Here is a 17949-nt window from a genome sequence, read left to right on the forward strand (position 1 = left end):
GAATCCAGGACCATCAGGGATGTTCGTAGATTTTTTGCCATTCGGAGGCATCTGCCCGTGGGAAGCCTCCGACTGCAATTTCAGGCCCATTGTTTTGCACAATATTTGATGCAATATTTTTGAGAATTTGTAATTTTTATGCTCCTTGTCAAGTGTATAAATGGTGGCATGGATTGTGCTTTCTTTAATAGCCTCCTGATAAAACCACTGAGCAAGCTGATCCTTGTATATTTTGGGGGGAAGTGCGGATGATGCTTTTCCGAGGTTGGGTTTGAGTCACATTTATGGGGCTGAATAAAGGGAACTTTTGTCTGCATCTAATTGTGTTATAGCTGACCTGGAGTGCTTGAAAGAGACAGTGGGGGTGAAATTGGGCTGTGTAGCACCCGTTTTTTAGGTGCTACGGGGCTTCTTAACGCTCGAAAATGGCATCCGAGATGCGCGCGCAGGAGGTGCGCAGGCGCCATCTTGGTAATGGTATCTGTGCATGCGTGTACGCCGGCAGCATGCAGAGCAGGCAGATTATGACATCAATCAGTGTGCAATGCTGATGTGAAGCCAGTGCTGCCATTTGCGAGCTCAGCACTCCAGCGTACGCTGTTTGAACCTCGCACAGCTGAACACGACGTTAAAGGAAATGAAGGAATCCCCACCAGTGCTATTTAAAGGGGTCATGAACTACTTACAAGTTAGTTGCTGGATTATTTCTTCTGGCTGCTGGTGCGATTGTACATGTTTTTGGAGCTTTCCTATACTTGTCTAAAGTTTGAATCGTCTGCAGGGAAGCTGAAATGCGTTTTTGTCTTGTTTAAAAGCTTGGGCCGAAACAAGTTGCTTCCAGATATGGGTGGCCCAGTAGGACTTCCTCTGGGAATTCAGCATGTCTGGGAGAATGAAGAGAGGCCACGCAGAGCAGGACAAGCTGCTACAAGAGGGAGGAAGAGGAGAAGGAGAAGGGCCCTCAGCAGGAGGCCATATCCACTGAGGGTCTTTAAGGACCAATTTTCTTACCTCAACTTCAGCGAGGCCCAATACATGAGGCGCCTTCGCTTCATAGAAGAGGTTGTGACTGAAATCCACCTACTCCTGCAGCCGCAACTGCAACCTCAAAGTAGGGCAAGGATAACATTGCCTGTATGCGTCAAGGTGACCGTGGCTCTTAACTTTTATGTGTATGGTTCCTTTCAGGCTGCTGCTGGAGATATAAGCAATGAGGGTTTGCACGATTGCAGGTTTTCCCATGGTGCAGGGTACCATTGACTGCACGCACATTAGCTTGCATGTGCCTCATGCGAAATCGGCCATTTTCATGAACCGAAAGGGATTTCACTCACTCAATGTGCAGTTGGTGTGCAACCATTGGCAGCGCATCATGCAGGTGAATGCATGTTATCCTGGCAGCAGTCACGATTCCTTCATTCTACGGCAGTCCTCTGGGCCACCTGTATTTGACCCACCATGACAAGTCAAAGGCTGGGTACAGGGCAACAAGGGTTATCCACTCATGACATGGTTCATGACTCTGATCCGGAACCCATGCACACGTACACAGCAGGCCTGGGTTGAGCACACCATCGGCGTCCTCAAGCAATGCTTTTGCTGCCTGGACCACTCTAGAGGAGCCCTGCAGTACACAGCTGAGAGGGTATCAAGATTTGTAGTAGTATGCTGCATGCTGCACAACTTCACCATTATGAGGGAACAGCCATCACCTATCAGGTGAGAAACTGAGGAGCAGGAGCATGAGAAAAAGGAGGGTGAGGAGGAGGATGAAGAGGACGAGGACGAAGTGCAACAAGAAGTGAAGGAACAGGAAGAGGAAGGGAGGCTACAACATAGACAGCCGTTTCTGCCAGACTCTACATGATCAAATAATTCATGAGCGATACCAGTAACTTCAACCACACCTCCTCATTCACCAACAGTCCCACACTCCTTACTGTTAACAGGCAGTTAAGTGGTTGTAATCCCCTTCCCGCCTCGAGGGGACGGGTCCCTGCGCGAGTCGGGGACCCGCCTCCCGGGAAGATGGCATGGAAGCGGGTTGGAAGCGGGTTCGGTACCCGCTCCCAGTTTCTGCCATTTTCCCGGCAGTCCCGCCTCCAAACCCGCCTCCCCAGGGCTGGCAAAATCGCCCTCCCTGTCTTCCGTTGGCCTTTCCCTATCCTAGTGGTCCTACGAGGTACTTCCCCAGTGGCTGCAGCATGGGTGATGAAAGGCTGCTGACCTTCAATTGAGAAAAATGCAGAAGTCCTTGGAGAGTGACCTCAAGCAGCTCTGGGCCTAGAGGACCTAGCATTAGACTGCACCATCATGGCCTGAGTTGCAGCAGTCAGGGCTGTCTGGATAACAGGCAACAGCATGGGCATCAGTAGAGTGGCAGGGGTGTGAGCAGTAATGCTGTCATCCTGAGAGACGACAGCAGGTTTGTGTTCAATGGAGCCGCTGCCACTCTCCCAGGGCGGCGCCTCAGCAATTCCATTGATCTGTTGGAGAATAGATTGATGGCCTGCTGTGACGCCCTAGAAGCCCATTTGAACAATGGTATCCAGAGCCAGGATGGCAGCAGTCTGAGCTTGCAATGCAACAGTCTGAGCTTGCACTACAGCACTCAAACCTTTGATGGAAGTTTTTTGTGCTGCAATGCAAGCTGTGACATCGGCCAACAGATGCTGCATCATTGTGGGTTCCACAGGTGAGCTGATAGAGGTGGCCACCCATTCCATGTTGGCTCCAAGCTCAGCGCAAAGCCCGGTGCCAAGTTGGTGCTAGACTCCTCCATGCTCCTTGACATTGTACGCAGGCTTTCTGCTAGGCTTTCCAGTTCACCAAGCAATTGTTTCTGTACACCCATCTGCCTCTTCTGTGGCCTGGCCCATCGAAGTCCTCATATGACTCCTCTGCAGAAGGACTAGTTTCCGACCTCTCTCTCCGGCAAGCTGGCACCTGCACTATCCTTTCCCCCTGCCCTGGCTCCTGCGTACTTGTGCCCAGTGTCTCATCTTGTGCTGATCCCTCCTCTATCCTAGCCTCTAAAATATGCGCAGTGTCAATCTCTGAGCTGGTGGCTGCGAGTGTAAGATCGAGTGATGGCGTCTCTTCATCTATACTGTCTTCTCCCTCTTCCTCCACTAACTGGGAAGGTTCCAGTTCTTGGGTATCTGAAATTATAAAGGGACAAGGGTTGGGTTGTGGTGAGGGGAGAGGAGAAAGTAAGAAGTGTGTGCTTACACCATCTGCAGCTTGTGAGTCAGAAGAGATTGTGGGATGAGGGAGAAGTGGAATGAGATAAGGAGGATTAGGAATGCAGATACCCTCATCATCGATCCCTCTAGCCCCACCAGTGGCCATGGCCTCAGCAATGCCCCTTCCCATGATGGCCAGCACAGGGGTTAAAACTTGCAGGCATGCTTGTCCTCCTCCAGATCTTTCCTACTGCCTCCTGTTATGCAAGAGGGAAGTGTGTCAGTGAGTGCCCTGCAACATGTTTGGGTGATGTGGCCATCATGGCTGAATAGCTGCCAGTGTGTGCAAGCTGTGATTTGTGGGTGTGAGGCTTGCACCAGTGCTAAGTGTGTGGGGGTGAGGTAAATCATATGAATGTTAGGGTTGAGTCCTGATTGATAGTTTGTTGGTAGATGGGTGACGGGGGGTGTAATGAATTGACCAGTGGATGAGGCTGAGGTGGTGCAGTTGGTAGGATATGCCATTTGAAGATGTATTCACTCACCTTCACAAGTCATGTCAGATCGTTAAATGTCTTCCTGCACTGCATCCATGTTCTTGGAGCATCACCCTGGCATTAATCTCCACTGCTACTTCTTCCCACTGCCTCCTGAGCATATCCCACCATTGCCACTCCGCCAGTGCCCTTGCTGTTTCCTGGCAGCCAGCCAGCCCAGACTGTTGCCACCCGTGCCGAGGTGGTGCAGTCTACAGCTGGGCCTTCTAGGCCCAGAGCTGCTCGAAGTTGTCCTGCAAGGCCATCTGCAGTCTCCTCCATTGAAAGTCAGCAGCCTTCCACCAGCCATGCTGCAGCCACTGGGGTAGCAGTGCGTAGGAGCACTAGGTTAGGCAAACTCACACGCAAGACAGGCACTAAAGGAATGGACAAGGGTGATTAATTGACTTTGTTATATAATATTCGATAGATTGATGTATAAAGTTGGTTTGGAATGTTTATTTTGTAGTGGCTTTTATTGTAGCCAAGAGGAGGGAATAGCAGAGGGAAGTTAAGGTGTGGGACTGTAGGTGAATGGGGAATTGGGGTTGAGTTCACTGGTACCGCAGTCGGATCAGTTGATGACAGGCAGCCTGGCCAGAAAGGGGCTGCCTTGGTTCCCTCCTCCCTTCCTCCTCACCTCTTCTTCTTCCTCTTCCTCAGCTCTTCGCCATATACCCGGTGACAAGGGCTGTGCCCTCATTATGGCGAGATTGTGCAGGATGCAGACGACCACGGTGAATCTTGAGACGCACACTGGCAAGTACTACAGGGCTCCTCTAGAGCGGTCCAGGCAGCGGAAGTGTTATTTAAGGACCCCAGTGGTCTACTCAATCACATTATGTGTGGCAGCATGGCTTTCATTAGATGCATGCTGCCCACATGTGGTTGGGTTGCGCACTGAAATCATGAGCCAGGTGGTCAGTGGATAGCCCTTGGCACCCAGCAGCCACCCTCTGGTTTGTCATGGTACAGCGGACTGCCACAGAATGAAGGTGTCATGGGTGCTGCCAGGATACCGAGCATTGTCCTGCATGATGCGCTGAGTATGGTCGCACACCAGCTGGATATTGAGGGAGTGGAATCCCTTCCGGCTGCGGTACATCTCCGACTTCACATGGGACGCCCACAAAGCAACGTGTGTGCAGTCAATGGCACCCTGCACGCACCATGGGGAAGTCTGCTATCTTGGTGAAGCCACGTGCTCGCTCTGCCTGCTTCTCTCTGGCAAAAGAAAATTAAATGTATTCACTTCTCTGCATAAAGTCACAGTGACTTCCCTTATGCAACAGTGAACGGCGAACTGTGAGATGTTGGAAATGTCACCTGCTCCAGCCTGGAAGGAGCCTGACGCATAAAAATTCATGGCCACGCTCACCTTCACAGCCACTGGCAATGCCGTCCTCACCCTGCTCTGAGGCTACTTTTCTGCCTGCAACAGGTGGCAGATTTCAGTGAACACCTCCTTGGTGAAGCGGAGACGTCGCATACACTGTTCCTCACTGAGATTCAGGTAGGAGAAGTGCAGCCTGAAGACGCTGGGCGGATATGGCCTCCTGCTGAGAGCTCATCTCCCGCTTCTCCCTCTGCGAGCAGCTTGTCATCCTCTGTGTGGCCTCTGCTCATTCTCCCTGTCATGCTGCAGGCCAAGGGGGATACAAACTACAGCACCCATATCTGGGAGTAACTGGTCTGAGCAGAAGCCTTGAAGTAACCTGCCACACCACTCCCTGGAGACTTCAGCAACTTCAAATAAGACACCAAATCAAGAGACACCTCTACAAACTCACCAGGAGCCAGTAGAAATCAATCAGCAACTAACACGAAAGCAGGCGGCGATCCCTTTAAATAGCGCTGGTGGGGGGTCCTTCCTGCTGCTGAATGCATGTTCAGCTGTTGGAGATTAAGAGAGGGCATTAGCTTCAATACTGAGGTCGAAAATGGCAGCGCTGGCATCAAACCAGCGTTACACGCTGATTGACATCACAATCTGCGTACTCTGCGTACTTCCCTGCGCCGACGCAAACGACCTAGCCAAAATGGTCCGGCGCGGCACAGACCAGAAGTACACGCGTGCGGCACTGACACAATTTTCAACACAAAACTGCACTTGTGGCACCGAAAAATCGGGTGCTACGGATCCAAATTTGTAGGCTAATGTTTTCTAATTTACTTAATTAAATATCTGTTTATTTTACAGCCCGGCAAATGTTGGTAACACCTGTGTGTACGCAATCTGCACATTCAGAAATGATTCTGCTACTCAGGAGGTTAATAAAGTTACTGTGTACCACCAGTTTCGAGAAAACACGAAAGACATTTCCACCTTAGGAACATACTCACTGGACAAAAACAGCCTCTACGTAAACGGTATTTGGCATTACACATTTTTGTCTACATTTTGATTTAGTGGCTTTATCTTCGAAACTCAGCCATTATGCTTAGGGAGTTCAAGTCAGCAAAAGGCAATGCCTTTCATCAGGTCCATCCCATTACTATGTTGCAAAGTTTCTTATTGTGGTCTCCTGGTGACAGGATGAAAGGTTGCCTAATGCACAATTTTCAATTAGATATAGATCTTATGATTAGTTATTACACAAACAATAACAGGTGATAATGGTTATATAAGTGAAAATCTTTTCTCTGACTCCTCAAGTAGTCAATATAATAAAAATATCACAACTCTAAGAGCTAACTCAATTTTTTTTAAATGACAGTTGCTTCATGAATATGGCAGGCAAATATTCAAAATCCTCCATGTCTAAGCAACTCTTTAGTAGGATATAAAGGAGGCAATGACCTGGAAATTGGATTGCACCTGAACTGGGGTGTGATGCCGTGCATGCTGCACGCACCCAATCAGGCTGGTGACAGGACCACGGCAAATTGGTCCACCAGCCTCATTTACTTATTACTGCCAGACCCAGGAGGCAGCAAGATTGGTCGAGTCGAGGTGTTATGAGAGTTTGGAGCAAGGGTGGGAGAAAGTAATAGGGAGGGGCGGCGATTGTGTCCGGCAACGACCCGTGGATCTACTGCGGAAACTCTTCCCGGCTCCAAAATAAGGCAAGTCAAAAAAAGTTCAATCTTATTTGTCTCCATATGCATATGCAAAGGGGCTAACGTCTGTTTCAGGCACGGATCTGGACAACTACGGAGAAGCCTTTACCAATATGGCGGGCGGCGCACATCCAGCTCGCAATAAGCAGACGCACGTAGCCTGCCATATTGGACCCTATAAAAAAAGGCACAGTGCGATCCAATTGCTAGGCCACTGTGTTTGAATCAAGACAGATGAAAAATCCAATGAGAAAGGAAGTTCTTGAAGTCTCAGGGAAGCAGAATGAAAGGAGAAACACTGTGTGTATGTAAAAACCTTTTATGAAAGATTAAGTTAGTTCTTAGAGTTGTGATACTTTTATTATTCTATCTATTTGAGGTGTCAGTTCAAAGACGTTCCACTGTAAATATATAACGAGGTTATCATTGTGTGATACAGCCCATCATGCCTGTGCTGGCTCTTTGGTAGAACTATCCAATTAATCCTACTCTCTTCCACTTTCTCCATGGCCTTGTAAATTTTTCCCTTCATGTATTTATCCAATTCTCTTTTGAATGTTACTATTGAATCTGCTTCCACCACCCTTTCAGGTAATGCATTCCAAATCATGACAATTTGTTGTGTAAAAAAATGTTTCCTCATGTTGCTTCTAGTTCCTTTGCCAATCACTTTAAATCTGTGTCCTATGGTTACGGACCCTTCTGTCACTGGAAAAAGTTTCTCCTTATTTACTCTATCAAAACCCTTCATGATTTTGAGCAAATAGATGTAAATGGATATGATATGATTGGGATTACGGAAACATGGCTCCAGGGTGACCAAGGCTGGGAACTCAACATCCAGGGGTATTCAATATTCAGGAAAGACAGGCAAAAAGGAAAAGGAGGTGGGGTAGCATTGCTGGTTAAAGAGGAGATTAACACAATAGTAAGGAAGGATATTAGCTCTGATGATGTGGAATCTGTATGGGTAGAGCGGAGAAATACCAAGAGCATGCAAACGTTAGTGGGAGTTGTATACAGATCCCCAAACAGGAGTGCCGAGGTTGGGGATGGCATTAAACAGGAAATTAGAGACACATGCAATAAATGCGCAGCAGTTATCATGGGTGACTTTAATCTACATGTAGATTGGGCCAACCAAATTAGTAACAATACTGTGGAGGAGGAATTAATGAAGTTTATACGGGATGGTTTCCTGGACCAATATGTCAAGGAACCAACTAGAGATCAGGCCATCTTAGACTGGGTATTATGTAATGAGAAAGGATTAATTAGCAATCTTGTTGTGCAAGGCCCCTTGGGGCGGAGCGATCATAATATGATAGAATTCTTCATTAAGATGGAGAGTGAAGTATTTGACTCAGAGACTGGGGTCCTGAATTTAAATAAAGGAAACTACGATGGTATGAGGCGCGAGTTGGGTAGGATGGATTGGGGAATGTTACTTAAAGGGTTGACGGTGGATAGGCAATGGCAAACATTTAAAGATCGCATGGATGAACTACAGAATTTGTTCATCCCTGTTTGGCATAAAAATAAAACAAAAAAGGTGACTCAACCGTGGCTAACAAGGGAAATTAGGGATAGCATAAGGTCCAAGGAGAGGACATATAAATTTGCCAGAAAAAGCAGCAAACCTGAGGATTGCGAGCAGTTTAGGATTCAGCAAAGGAGGACAAAGGGATTAATTAAGAGGGGGAAAATAGAGTATGAGAGTAAGCTTGCAGGGAACATTAAAACTGACTGTAAAAGCTTCTATAGATATATGAAGAGAAAAAGATTGGTGAAGTCAAGCATAGGTCCCTTGCAGTCAGAATCAGGGGCATTTATAATGGGGAACAAAGAAATGGCAGACCAATTAAATACATACTTTGCTTCTGTCTTCACAAAGGAGGACACAAATAACCTCCCAGAGATGTCGGGAACATAGGGTCTAATGAGAGGGAGGAACAGAATGAAATCAGTATTTGTAGGGAAATGGTGTTAGGGAAATTGACAGGATTGAAGGCCGATAAATCCCCAGGGCCTGATAATCTACATCCTAGGGTATTTAAGGAAGTGGCCCTAGGAATAGTAGATGCATTGCTGGTCATCTTCCAAAATTCTATAGATTCTGGAACAGTTCCCATGAATTGGAGGGTAGCTAATGTTACCCCACTATTCAAAAAAAGTGGTAGGGAGAAAACGGGGAATTATAGACCGGTAAGCCTGACATCAGTAGTGGGGAAAATGCTAGAGTCCATTATAAAAGATGTAATAGCAGAGCACTTGGAAAACAGTGACAGGATCGGACAAAGTCAACATGGATTTACAAAAGGTAAATCATGCTTGACTAATCTACTGGAATTTTTTGAGGATGTAACTGGTAGAATAGATAAGGGAGAACCAGTGGATGTGGTGTATTTGGACTTTCAGAAGGCTTTCGATAAGGTCCCGCATAAGAGATTAGCGTGTAAAGTTAAAGCACATTGGATTGGGGGCAAGGTACTGACTTGGATAGAGAACTGGCTGGCAGACAGGAAGCAAAGAGTTGGAATAAACGGGTCTTTTTCCGAGTGGCAGGCAGTGACTAGTGGGGTACCGCAGGGATCGGTGCTAGGACCCCAGCTATTCACAAAATATATTAATGATGATCTAGACGAGGGAACTAGATGTGATATCTCCAAGTTTGCAGACGACACAAAGCTGGGTGGGCGTGTGTGCTGTGAGGAGGATGCCGAGAAACTCCAGCATAATTTGGACAGGTTGGGTGATTGGGCAGATATATGGCAGATGCAGTATAATGTGGATAAATGCGAGGTTATCCACTTTGGTGGCAAAAACAGGAAGGCAGATTATTATCTGAACAGCAATAGATTGGGAGAAGGGGAAGTGCAACGAGATCTGGGTGTCCTTGTGCACCAGTCGCTGAAGGTAAGCATGCAGGTGCAGCAGGCGGTCAAGAAGGTAAATGGTATGTTGGCCTTTGTAGCGAGAGGATTCGAGTACAGCAACAAGGATGTCTTGCTGCAGTTGTACAGGGCCTTAGTGAGACCACACCTTGAGTATTGTGTGCAGTTTTGGTCGCCTTATCTGAGGAATGATGTTCTTTCCATGGAGGGAGTGCAGCGAAGATTCGCCAGACTGATACCTGGGATGGCAGGAATGACGTATGAGGAGAGATTGGGTCGACTGGGCTTATATTCGCTGGAGTTTAGAAGAATGAGAGGGGATCTCATTGGAACTTATAAAATTCTAACAGGACCAGACAGACGAGATGCAGGAAGGATGTTCCCGATGGCGGGGGAGTCCAGAACCAGGGGTCACAGTCTAAAGATAAGGGGTAAGCCATTTAGGACAGAGATGAGGAGGAATTTCTTCACCCAGAGAGTGGTGAACCTGTGGAATTCTCTACCACAGAAGGCAGTTGAGGCCAATTCATTAAATATATTCAAGAAGGAGTTAGATATATTTCTTAAGGCTAAAGGGATCAAGGGATATGGGGAGAAGGCAGGGACAGGGTACTGAGTTTGGATGATCAGCCATGATCTCATTGACTGGTGGAGCATGCTCAAGGGGCCAAATGGCCTACTCCTGCTCCTATCTTCTATGTTCCTATGTCTATGTTACCTCTATAAAATATCCTCTTAACGTTCTCTGCTCTAAGGAAAATAACCCCAGCTTCTCCAGTCTCTCCACATAATTGAAGTCCCTGGTACCATTCGAGTAAATCTTCTCCAAAGCCTTGACACCTTCCTAAAGTGTGGTGCCCAGAATTGATCACAATACTCCAGCTGAGGCCTAACCAGTGTTTTATAAAGGTTTAGCATTACTTCCTTACTTTTGTACTCTATTACTCTATTCCTCCATTAATAAAGCCAAGGATTGCATGTGTTTTTTAGCAGCCTTCTCAACTTCTCCTGTCACCTTCAAAGATTTGTGTACATACACCCCCTGATCTCTCTGTTCCTGCACCCCTTTTAATATTATCCTATTTAGTTCATATTGCCTCTCCTCAGTCTTCCAACCAAAATGTATCACTTCACACTTCTCTGTGTTAAAATTAATCTGCCATGTGTCTGCCTATTTCATCAGTCTGTCTGCCGTGTGTACTGTGTACAGTTTTGGTCTCCTTACCTAAGGAAGGATATACTTGTCTTAGAGGGAGTGCAACAAAGGTTCACCAGACTAATTCCTGGGATGGGGGAATTGTCCTATGAGTAGAGATTGAGTAGACGAGGACTATATTCCCTAGTTTAGAAGAATGAGAGGTGATCTCAATGAAACGTATAAAATTCCTAAGGGGCTTGAGAGTGTAGATGCTGGTAGGATGTTTCCCCTGGCTGGGGAGTCTAGAACCAGGGATCAAAGTCCCAGAATAAGGAGTCGGCCAGTTAGGGCAGAGATGAGGAGAAATTTCTTCACTCAAAGGGTTGTGAAACTTTGGAATTCTCTACCCCAGAGGGCTGTGGATGCTGAATCATTAATTATATTCAAGGATGAGATGGATAGATTTTTGGACTCATGCGGAATCAAGTGATATGGGGATCGGGCGGGAAAGTGGAGTTGAGGTCGAAGATCAGCCATGATCTTAATGACTTTGAACTTTGAAATTATGTCCTGTATACCCAAGTCCAGGTCATTAATATATATCAAAAAGAACAGTGGTCCTAATACTGACCCTTGGGGAATACCACTGTATACTTCCATCCAGCCTGAAAAACAATCATTCACCACTATTCTCTACTTTCTGTCCCTTAGCCAATTTTGAATCCATGCTGCCACTGTCGCTTTAATCCCATGGGCTTTAATTTTGCTAACCAGTCTTGCTAACAAGAATATTTGTTTATCTATCTTTTTTTATTCGTACTGGGATGTGTGCGTCGCTGGCTAGGCCAGCATTTATTGCCCATCCCTAATTGCCCTTAAGTAGCTGGTGGTGAGCCGCCTTCTTGAACCACTGTAGCTTGAAGCTTCTTGAATCATCACAGCCCCAGGATATCGCTGCAGGAGTTCCTCAGGGCAGTGTCCTAGGCCCAATCATCTTCAGCTGCTCCATCAATGACCTTCCCTCCAACATATGGTCAGAAATGGGGATGTTCGCTGATGACTGCACAGTGTTCAGTGCCATTCGCAACTCCACAGATAATGAAGCAGTCCATGCCCGCATGCAACAAGACCTGGACAACGTTCAGGCTTGGGCTGATAAGTGGCAGGTAACATTCGCGCCACAGAAGTGCCAGGCAATGACTATCTCCAACAAGCGAGAGACTAACCACCTCCCCTTGACATTCAATGGCATTACCATCGCCGAATCCCCCACTATCAACACCCTGGGGGTCACCATTAACCAGAAACTTAACTGGACCAGCCACATAAATATTGTGGCAACAAGAGTGGGTCAGAGGCTAGGTATTCTGCGGCGAGTGTCTCACCTCCTGACTCCACAAAGCCTTTCCACCATCTACAAGGCACAAGTAAGGAGTGTGATGGAATACTCTCCACTTGCCTGGATGAGTGCAGCTCCAACAACACTCAAGAAACTCGACACCATCCAGGACAAAGCAGCCCGCTTGATTGGCACCCCATCCACCACCTTAAACATTCACTCCCTCCACCACCGGCGTACCGTGGCTGCAGTGTGTACCATCTACAAGATGCACTGCAGCAACTCGCCAAGGCTTCTTCGGCAACACCTCCCAAACCCGCGACCTCTTCTACCTAGAAGGACAAGGGCAGCAGACGCATGGGAACACTACCACCTCCAAGTTCCCCACCAAGTCACACACTATCCTGACTTAGAAGTATATCGCCGATCCTTCATCGTCGCTGGGTCAAAATCCTGGAACTCCCTACCTAACAGCACTGTGGGAGTACCATCACCGCACGGACTGCAGCGGTTGAAGAAGACGGCTCACCACCACCTTCTCAAGGGCAACTAGGGATGGGCAATAAATGCTGGCATTGCCAGCGACGCCCTGATCCCATAAACGAATTTTAAAAAAGTCTGTGTGGTGAAGTTACTTCCACAATGCTGTTAGGGAGGAAGTTCCAGGATTTTGACCCAGCGACTATGAAGAATCGGCGATATATTTCCAAATCAGGAGATGTATAACATGGAGGGGAACTTGGAGGTGGTGGTGTTCCCGTGCGTCTGCTACACCTGTCCTTCTAGGTGGTAGAGGTCACGGGTTTGGGAGGTGCTGCCGAAGAAGCCTTGGCGAGTTGTTGCAGTGCATCTTGTAGATGGTAGATGGTGGAGAGAGTGAATGTTTAAGGTGATGGATGGGATGCCAATCAAGCGGGCTCCTTTGTCCTGGATGGTGTCGAGCTTTGTGAGTTTTGTTGGAGCTGCACTCATCCAGGCAGGTGGAGAGTATTCCATCACACTCCTGACTTGTTCCTTGTAGATGGTGGAAAGGCTTTGGGGAGTCAGTAGGTGAGACACTGGCCGTAGAATACCCAGCCTCTGACCCACTCTTGTTGCCACTGTATTTATGTGGCTGGTCCAGTTAAGTTTCTGCCAGTGGTCACCCCTAGGATATTGCTGGTGGGGGATTCGGTGATTGTAATGCCATTGAATGTCAAGGGGAGGTGGTTAGACTCTAGCTTGCTGGACCATGTTTGCACCAAGGCTGTAATGAGGTCTGGAGCTGAGTAGTTCTGGCGGAACCCAAACTGAGCATAGGTGAGAAGGTTATTGGTGAGCAAGTGCCACTTGATAGCACTGTCAATGACACCATCCATCACATTGCTGATGATTGAGAGTAGATTGATGGGGTGGTATTTGGCCGGATTAGATTTGTCCTGCTTTTTGTGGACAGGACATACCTGGGCAGTTTTCCACATTGTCGGGTAGATGCCCCAGTGTTGTCAGCTTGGCTAGAGGTGCGACTAGTTCTGGAGCACAAGTCTTCAGCACGACAGCCGGGATGTTGTCGGGGCCCATAGCCTTTGCTGTATCCTGTGCACTCAGCCATTTCTTGATGTCATGTGAAGTGAACTGTATTGGTTGAAGACTGGCTTCTATGATGGTGGGGACCTCAGGAGGAGGCCAAAATGGATCATTCACTTGGCACTTCTGGCTGAAGATGGTTGCAAACGCTTCAGCCTTGTCTTTTGCACTCAAGTGCTGGGCTCTGCCATCATTGAGGATGGGGATATTCATTGAGCCTCCTCCTCCCGTTTAATTGTCCACCAACATTCACGACTGGATGTGGCAGAACTGCAGAGCTTTGATCTGATCCGTTGATTTTGGGATCACTTAGCTCTGTTTATAACATGCTGCCTCAGATATTTAGCATGCATTAGTCCTGTGTTACAGCTTCCCCAGGTTGTCACCTCATTTTTAGGTACGCTTGGTGCTGCTCCTGGCATGCTCTTCTGCACTCCTCATTGAACCAGGGTTGGTCGCCTGGCTTGATGGTAATGGTAGAGTGAGGGATATGCTGGGTCATGAGGTTACAGATTGTGGTGGAATACAATTCTGCTGTTGCTGATGGCCCACAGCGCCTCATGGATGCCCAGTTTTGAGCTGCTAGATCTGTTCTGAATCTATCCCATTTAGTACGGTGGTAGTGCCACACAACACGATGGAGGGTGTCCTCAGTGTGAAGACGGGACTTCGTCTCCACAGTGACTGTGCGGTGGTCACTGCTACCAATACTGTCATGGACAGATGCATCTGCGACAGGTAGATCGGTGAGGACAAGGTCAAGTCGTTTTTTCCCTCGTGTTGGTTCTCTCACCACTTGCCACAGGCCCAGTCTGGCAGCTATGTCCTTCAGGACTCGGCCAGCTCGGTCAGTACTGGTGCTACCGAGCCACTCTTGGTGATGGACAGTGAAGTCCCCCAACCAGAATACATTCTGTGCCCTTGCTACCCTCAGTGCTTCTTCCAAGTGGTGTTCAACATGGAGGAGTACTGATTCATCAGCTGAGGGAGGGCAGTAGATGGCAATCAGCAGGAGGTTTCCTTGTTCATGCTTGACCTGAAGCCATGATACTTCATGGGGTCCAGAGTCAATGTTGAGGACTCCCAGGGCCACTCCCTCCTGACTGTATACCACAGTGCCGCCACCTCTGGTGGGTCTGTCCTGCCAGTGGGACAGGACATACCCAGGGATGGTGATGGAGGAGTCTGGGACATTGGCTTAAAGGTATGATTCTGTGAGTATGATTATCTTAGGCTGTTGCTTGTCTAGTCTGTGGGACAGCTCTTCCAATTTTGGCACAAGTCCCCAGATGTTAGTGAGGAGGAATTTGCAGGGTCAACTGGGCTGGGTGTGCCATAGTCGTGTCCAAAGCCGGTGCCTTGGTCGATGCCGGGTGCTCTGTCCGTTTTTTTCTTATTATTGTTTCTCGTAGCAGTTTGTTACAATTGAGTGGCTTGCTTGGCCACTTCAGAGAGCAGTTAAGAGTCAACCACATTGCTGTGGGTCTGGAGTCACATATAGGCCAAACCAGGTAAGGACAACAGATTTCTTTCCGTAAAGGACATTAGTGAACCAGCTGGAATTTTATGACAAAAAGATAGTTTCATGGTCACCATTACTGATACTAGCTTTTTATTCTAGATTTATTTAATCAACTGCCGTGGTGGGATTTAGAACTCACTTCTCCAGATTACTAGTCCAGTAACATAACCACTAGGCTACCGTTCCAGACATTACTTGTCTAATAAATTTCTTTCAGGCTTTAAACCAGAAAGGAGGTTTAATGTAATGCTCTCCCAATTTTGAAGAGTAAAGTGTCAGACCCATAAGCAGTGCTCACTCTCATATTTCTGGGGAGTGGCCTAACGGGCGGCCGTACAGCTTAACGAGGACATTGCCCATAAGATAGTCCAGCATCTAAAAATAATTGTTAAATAGGGTATGCTGTTCATTTATTTGGGCACGTTACAGAAAGCTTGCCTAAATCTTGAGGCAAAGATAGATACTCAGTCAGCGAATGATTTAAAAATTCTCATCCTTGTTTTCAAATCCCTCCATGACATCACCCCTCCCTATCTCTGTAATCTTCTCCAGCCCTACAACCCTCCGAGATATCTGCGCTCCTCCAATTCTGGCCTCTTGAGCATCCCCGATTTTAGTCACTCCCCCATCGGCGCCCGTGCCTTCAGCTGCCGAGCCCCTAAGCTCTGGAATTCCTCCCCTTAACCTCTCCGCCTCTCTAACTCTCTTTCCTCCTTTAAGACGCTCCTTAAAACATACCTTTATGACCCATTTGACCATATATCTCCTTTGTTTGGTAACGCTCCCGTGAAGCGCCTTGGGACGTTTTACTACGTTTAAAGGCGCTATATAAATACAAGTTGTTGTTGATCTAAGATACAAGAGCCGAAATAATCTAGGATCAGAATGTTAGAAAAGACCCCCAAATTTCTATTAAATTTTATTCTATCTGCTTGAATACATTTACTTAATATTATTATTAAGAACAATTCAAACAAACCCATGAATTTTATTCCACCATTAAATAATGCCTTTCTGCCTGATTCGTTTCTTACAAACACATTTTTCTTTTTTCAGGTTACCATGTATCCACTCCTTTACCCAGTAAGTATTGTTCTGTTTGTTTTTATTCTATGCATCAACACCAGATTTCAGATTTAGTATGATCTGCTGTAGATCTTATTCCTAAAGATAGTGGGGGCGAAATTCGGTTACGCCCGTTTGGGGGCAGTAACCAAATTTGCGCCAGACATTTAGTGCACGGTGCGGGAGTACCGCCCCGGCTGCAAAATTGGGCTTACCGCCCCGGCGAGGAAGCGGAGCACTATCTTGGGCACTCCACTTCCTCTCAGGGCAGTATCTGGGGCGCAAAGCATGATAGTGCCGGAGCACTACCTGGCCGCTCCGCGTAGAGCTAACGCATTCCGGTGCCGCTCCCCTTCCGTTAAAGGGGAGGACGCCGCACACTCTGCAGGCTGTTTGATGGCCCCCACTAGCCCACCAGGGTGGCATAGCTGGCACGGACCACACCAAGGGCCGGCAAGAGGCCGGCCAAAATAATAAAATGGCAGGGCGGGGTGCAGCCGGACCACCCCTTTAATTACCACCCCGCCAGCGGTGTGCAGCAGGTTCACGACCCGCGAGGTTGTTGCTGACATTGCTCGTGGCAGCCTCGCGAGGAGCAGCCAAATTTCTGCCGTGGGGCTCTAAGGGGTCGCGGCGGGGCGCTAAGGGGTCGTGTCGCTCAGCAATGATGTCATCGCCGGCGGCACAGTGACCTGGGGCGCTACCAGCTAGCGCCTCAGTAGCGCCCCGCCAAATTTCTCAGCAGGCGCTATTAGTGCCCCTCCCAGGTGATAAGCCCTTTGCGCCTCGTTCGCGCCCCCGGAGGCGCTAACGGCAGGCGCAAAGGAGGCGAATTTCGCCCCCCAGTATGCTTTTGCTCAAAACCATTGCACTAAATAAGCTACTACACCACATCACAGGGGGACTCATCTAGCGCAGAAAGATAGTGTATGCTCTCAGGGAACCAATCAGATCCAAGACAATTGGACAGGATTGACTATGTACCATCTGACATGATGTGAGAGAAAATACTGGGCTATCCTATGACCAAGCAGTTCATCCCAAGCTTAAGAAGATCTAACTCCAGCATGGACCATCCTACTCTTCTGCTGCCGTTCCAGGCTTGACTCCCTCTTAGATATGCATACAGCTTCCATCTGTGGATCTCTTGCATCCTCCGAAGGGCCCATTGAGACACTCGACGCTGCCTCCTTACGAGCAGCAACACCAACTACCCCATCCTACTCTCTTACTGACCATTCCATCCAACACGCCAGCTGGGGGCTAATCTTGCCAACCTCCTTCCCATCCCACTCACTACTCCCAGCGCTGACCCTGTGGACTCCGCCAGTGGATCGGCTGTCATCGTCACTCTCCACATCTCGCTCCAGAATGTCCGTTCACTTGTGAACAAGGCCCTTGCATCAACATCATGGCCTTGACGGAAACCTGGCTGACGGGTGATAACACCTTCTCCCTAAATGAAGTCTCCCCTCCTGGCGATACCTTCCACTACTTGCTCCGTCCAAATCGCTGTGGTGGTGGTGTGGCTCTTATCACCAAATCACACCTTGGTCTGACCTCCTACTCCTCTGCACCTTCTATTTTACATCTCAACTCATCATGCTCTCTCCTCTGAGTTCACTGCCCTCCTATCCTCCCTTA

The 17949-nt window shown here is 48.0% G+C and overlaps 1 protein-coding gene and 1 pseudogene across 1 annotated transcript in view; one reads left to right on the forward strand and one right to left on the reverse strand.

Annotated features, from left to right (window-relative positions):
* Positions 1-17949, forward strand: part of LOC147108199 (mucin-16-like) — a 259597-nt gene that overhangs the window by 219038 nt on the left and 22610 nt on the right. Inside the window, exons 39-40 of the mRNA XM_086005995.1 lie at positions 5922-6091; positions 16297-16323. Coding sequence (XP_085862121.1) covers positions 5922-6091; positions 16297-16323 — 197 coding nt within the window. The remainder of the gene's footprint in view (positions 1-5921; positions 6092-16296; positions 16324-17949) is intronic.
* LOC147108201 (uncharacterized) lies at positions 2268-3743 on the reverse strand (annotated as a pseudogene).

Source organism: Somniosus microcephalus, chromosome 13, assembly GCF_052327205.1.
Source record: "Somniosus microcephalus isolate GS21.2 chromosome 13, FLI_Smic_1.0, whole genome shotgun sequence".
Classification (NCBI taxonomy): domain Eukaryota; kingdom Metazoa; phylum Chordata; class Chondrichthyes; order Squaliformes; family Somniosidae; genus Somniosus; species Somniosus microcephalus.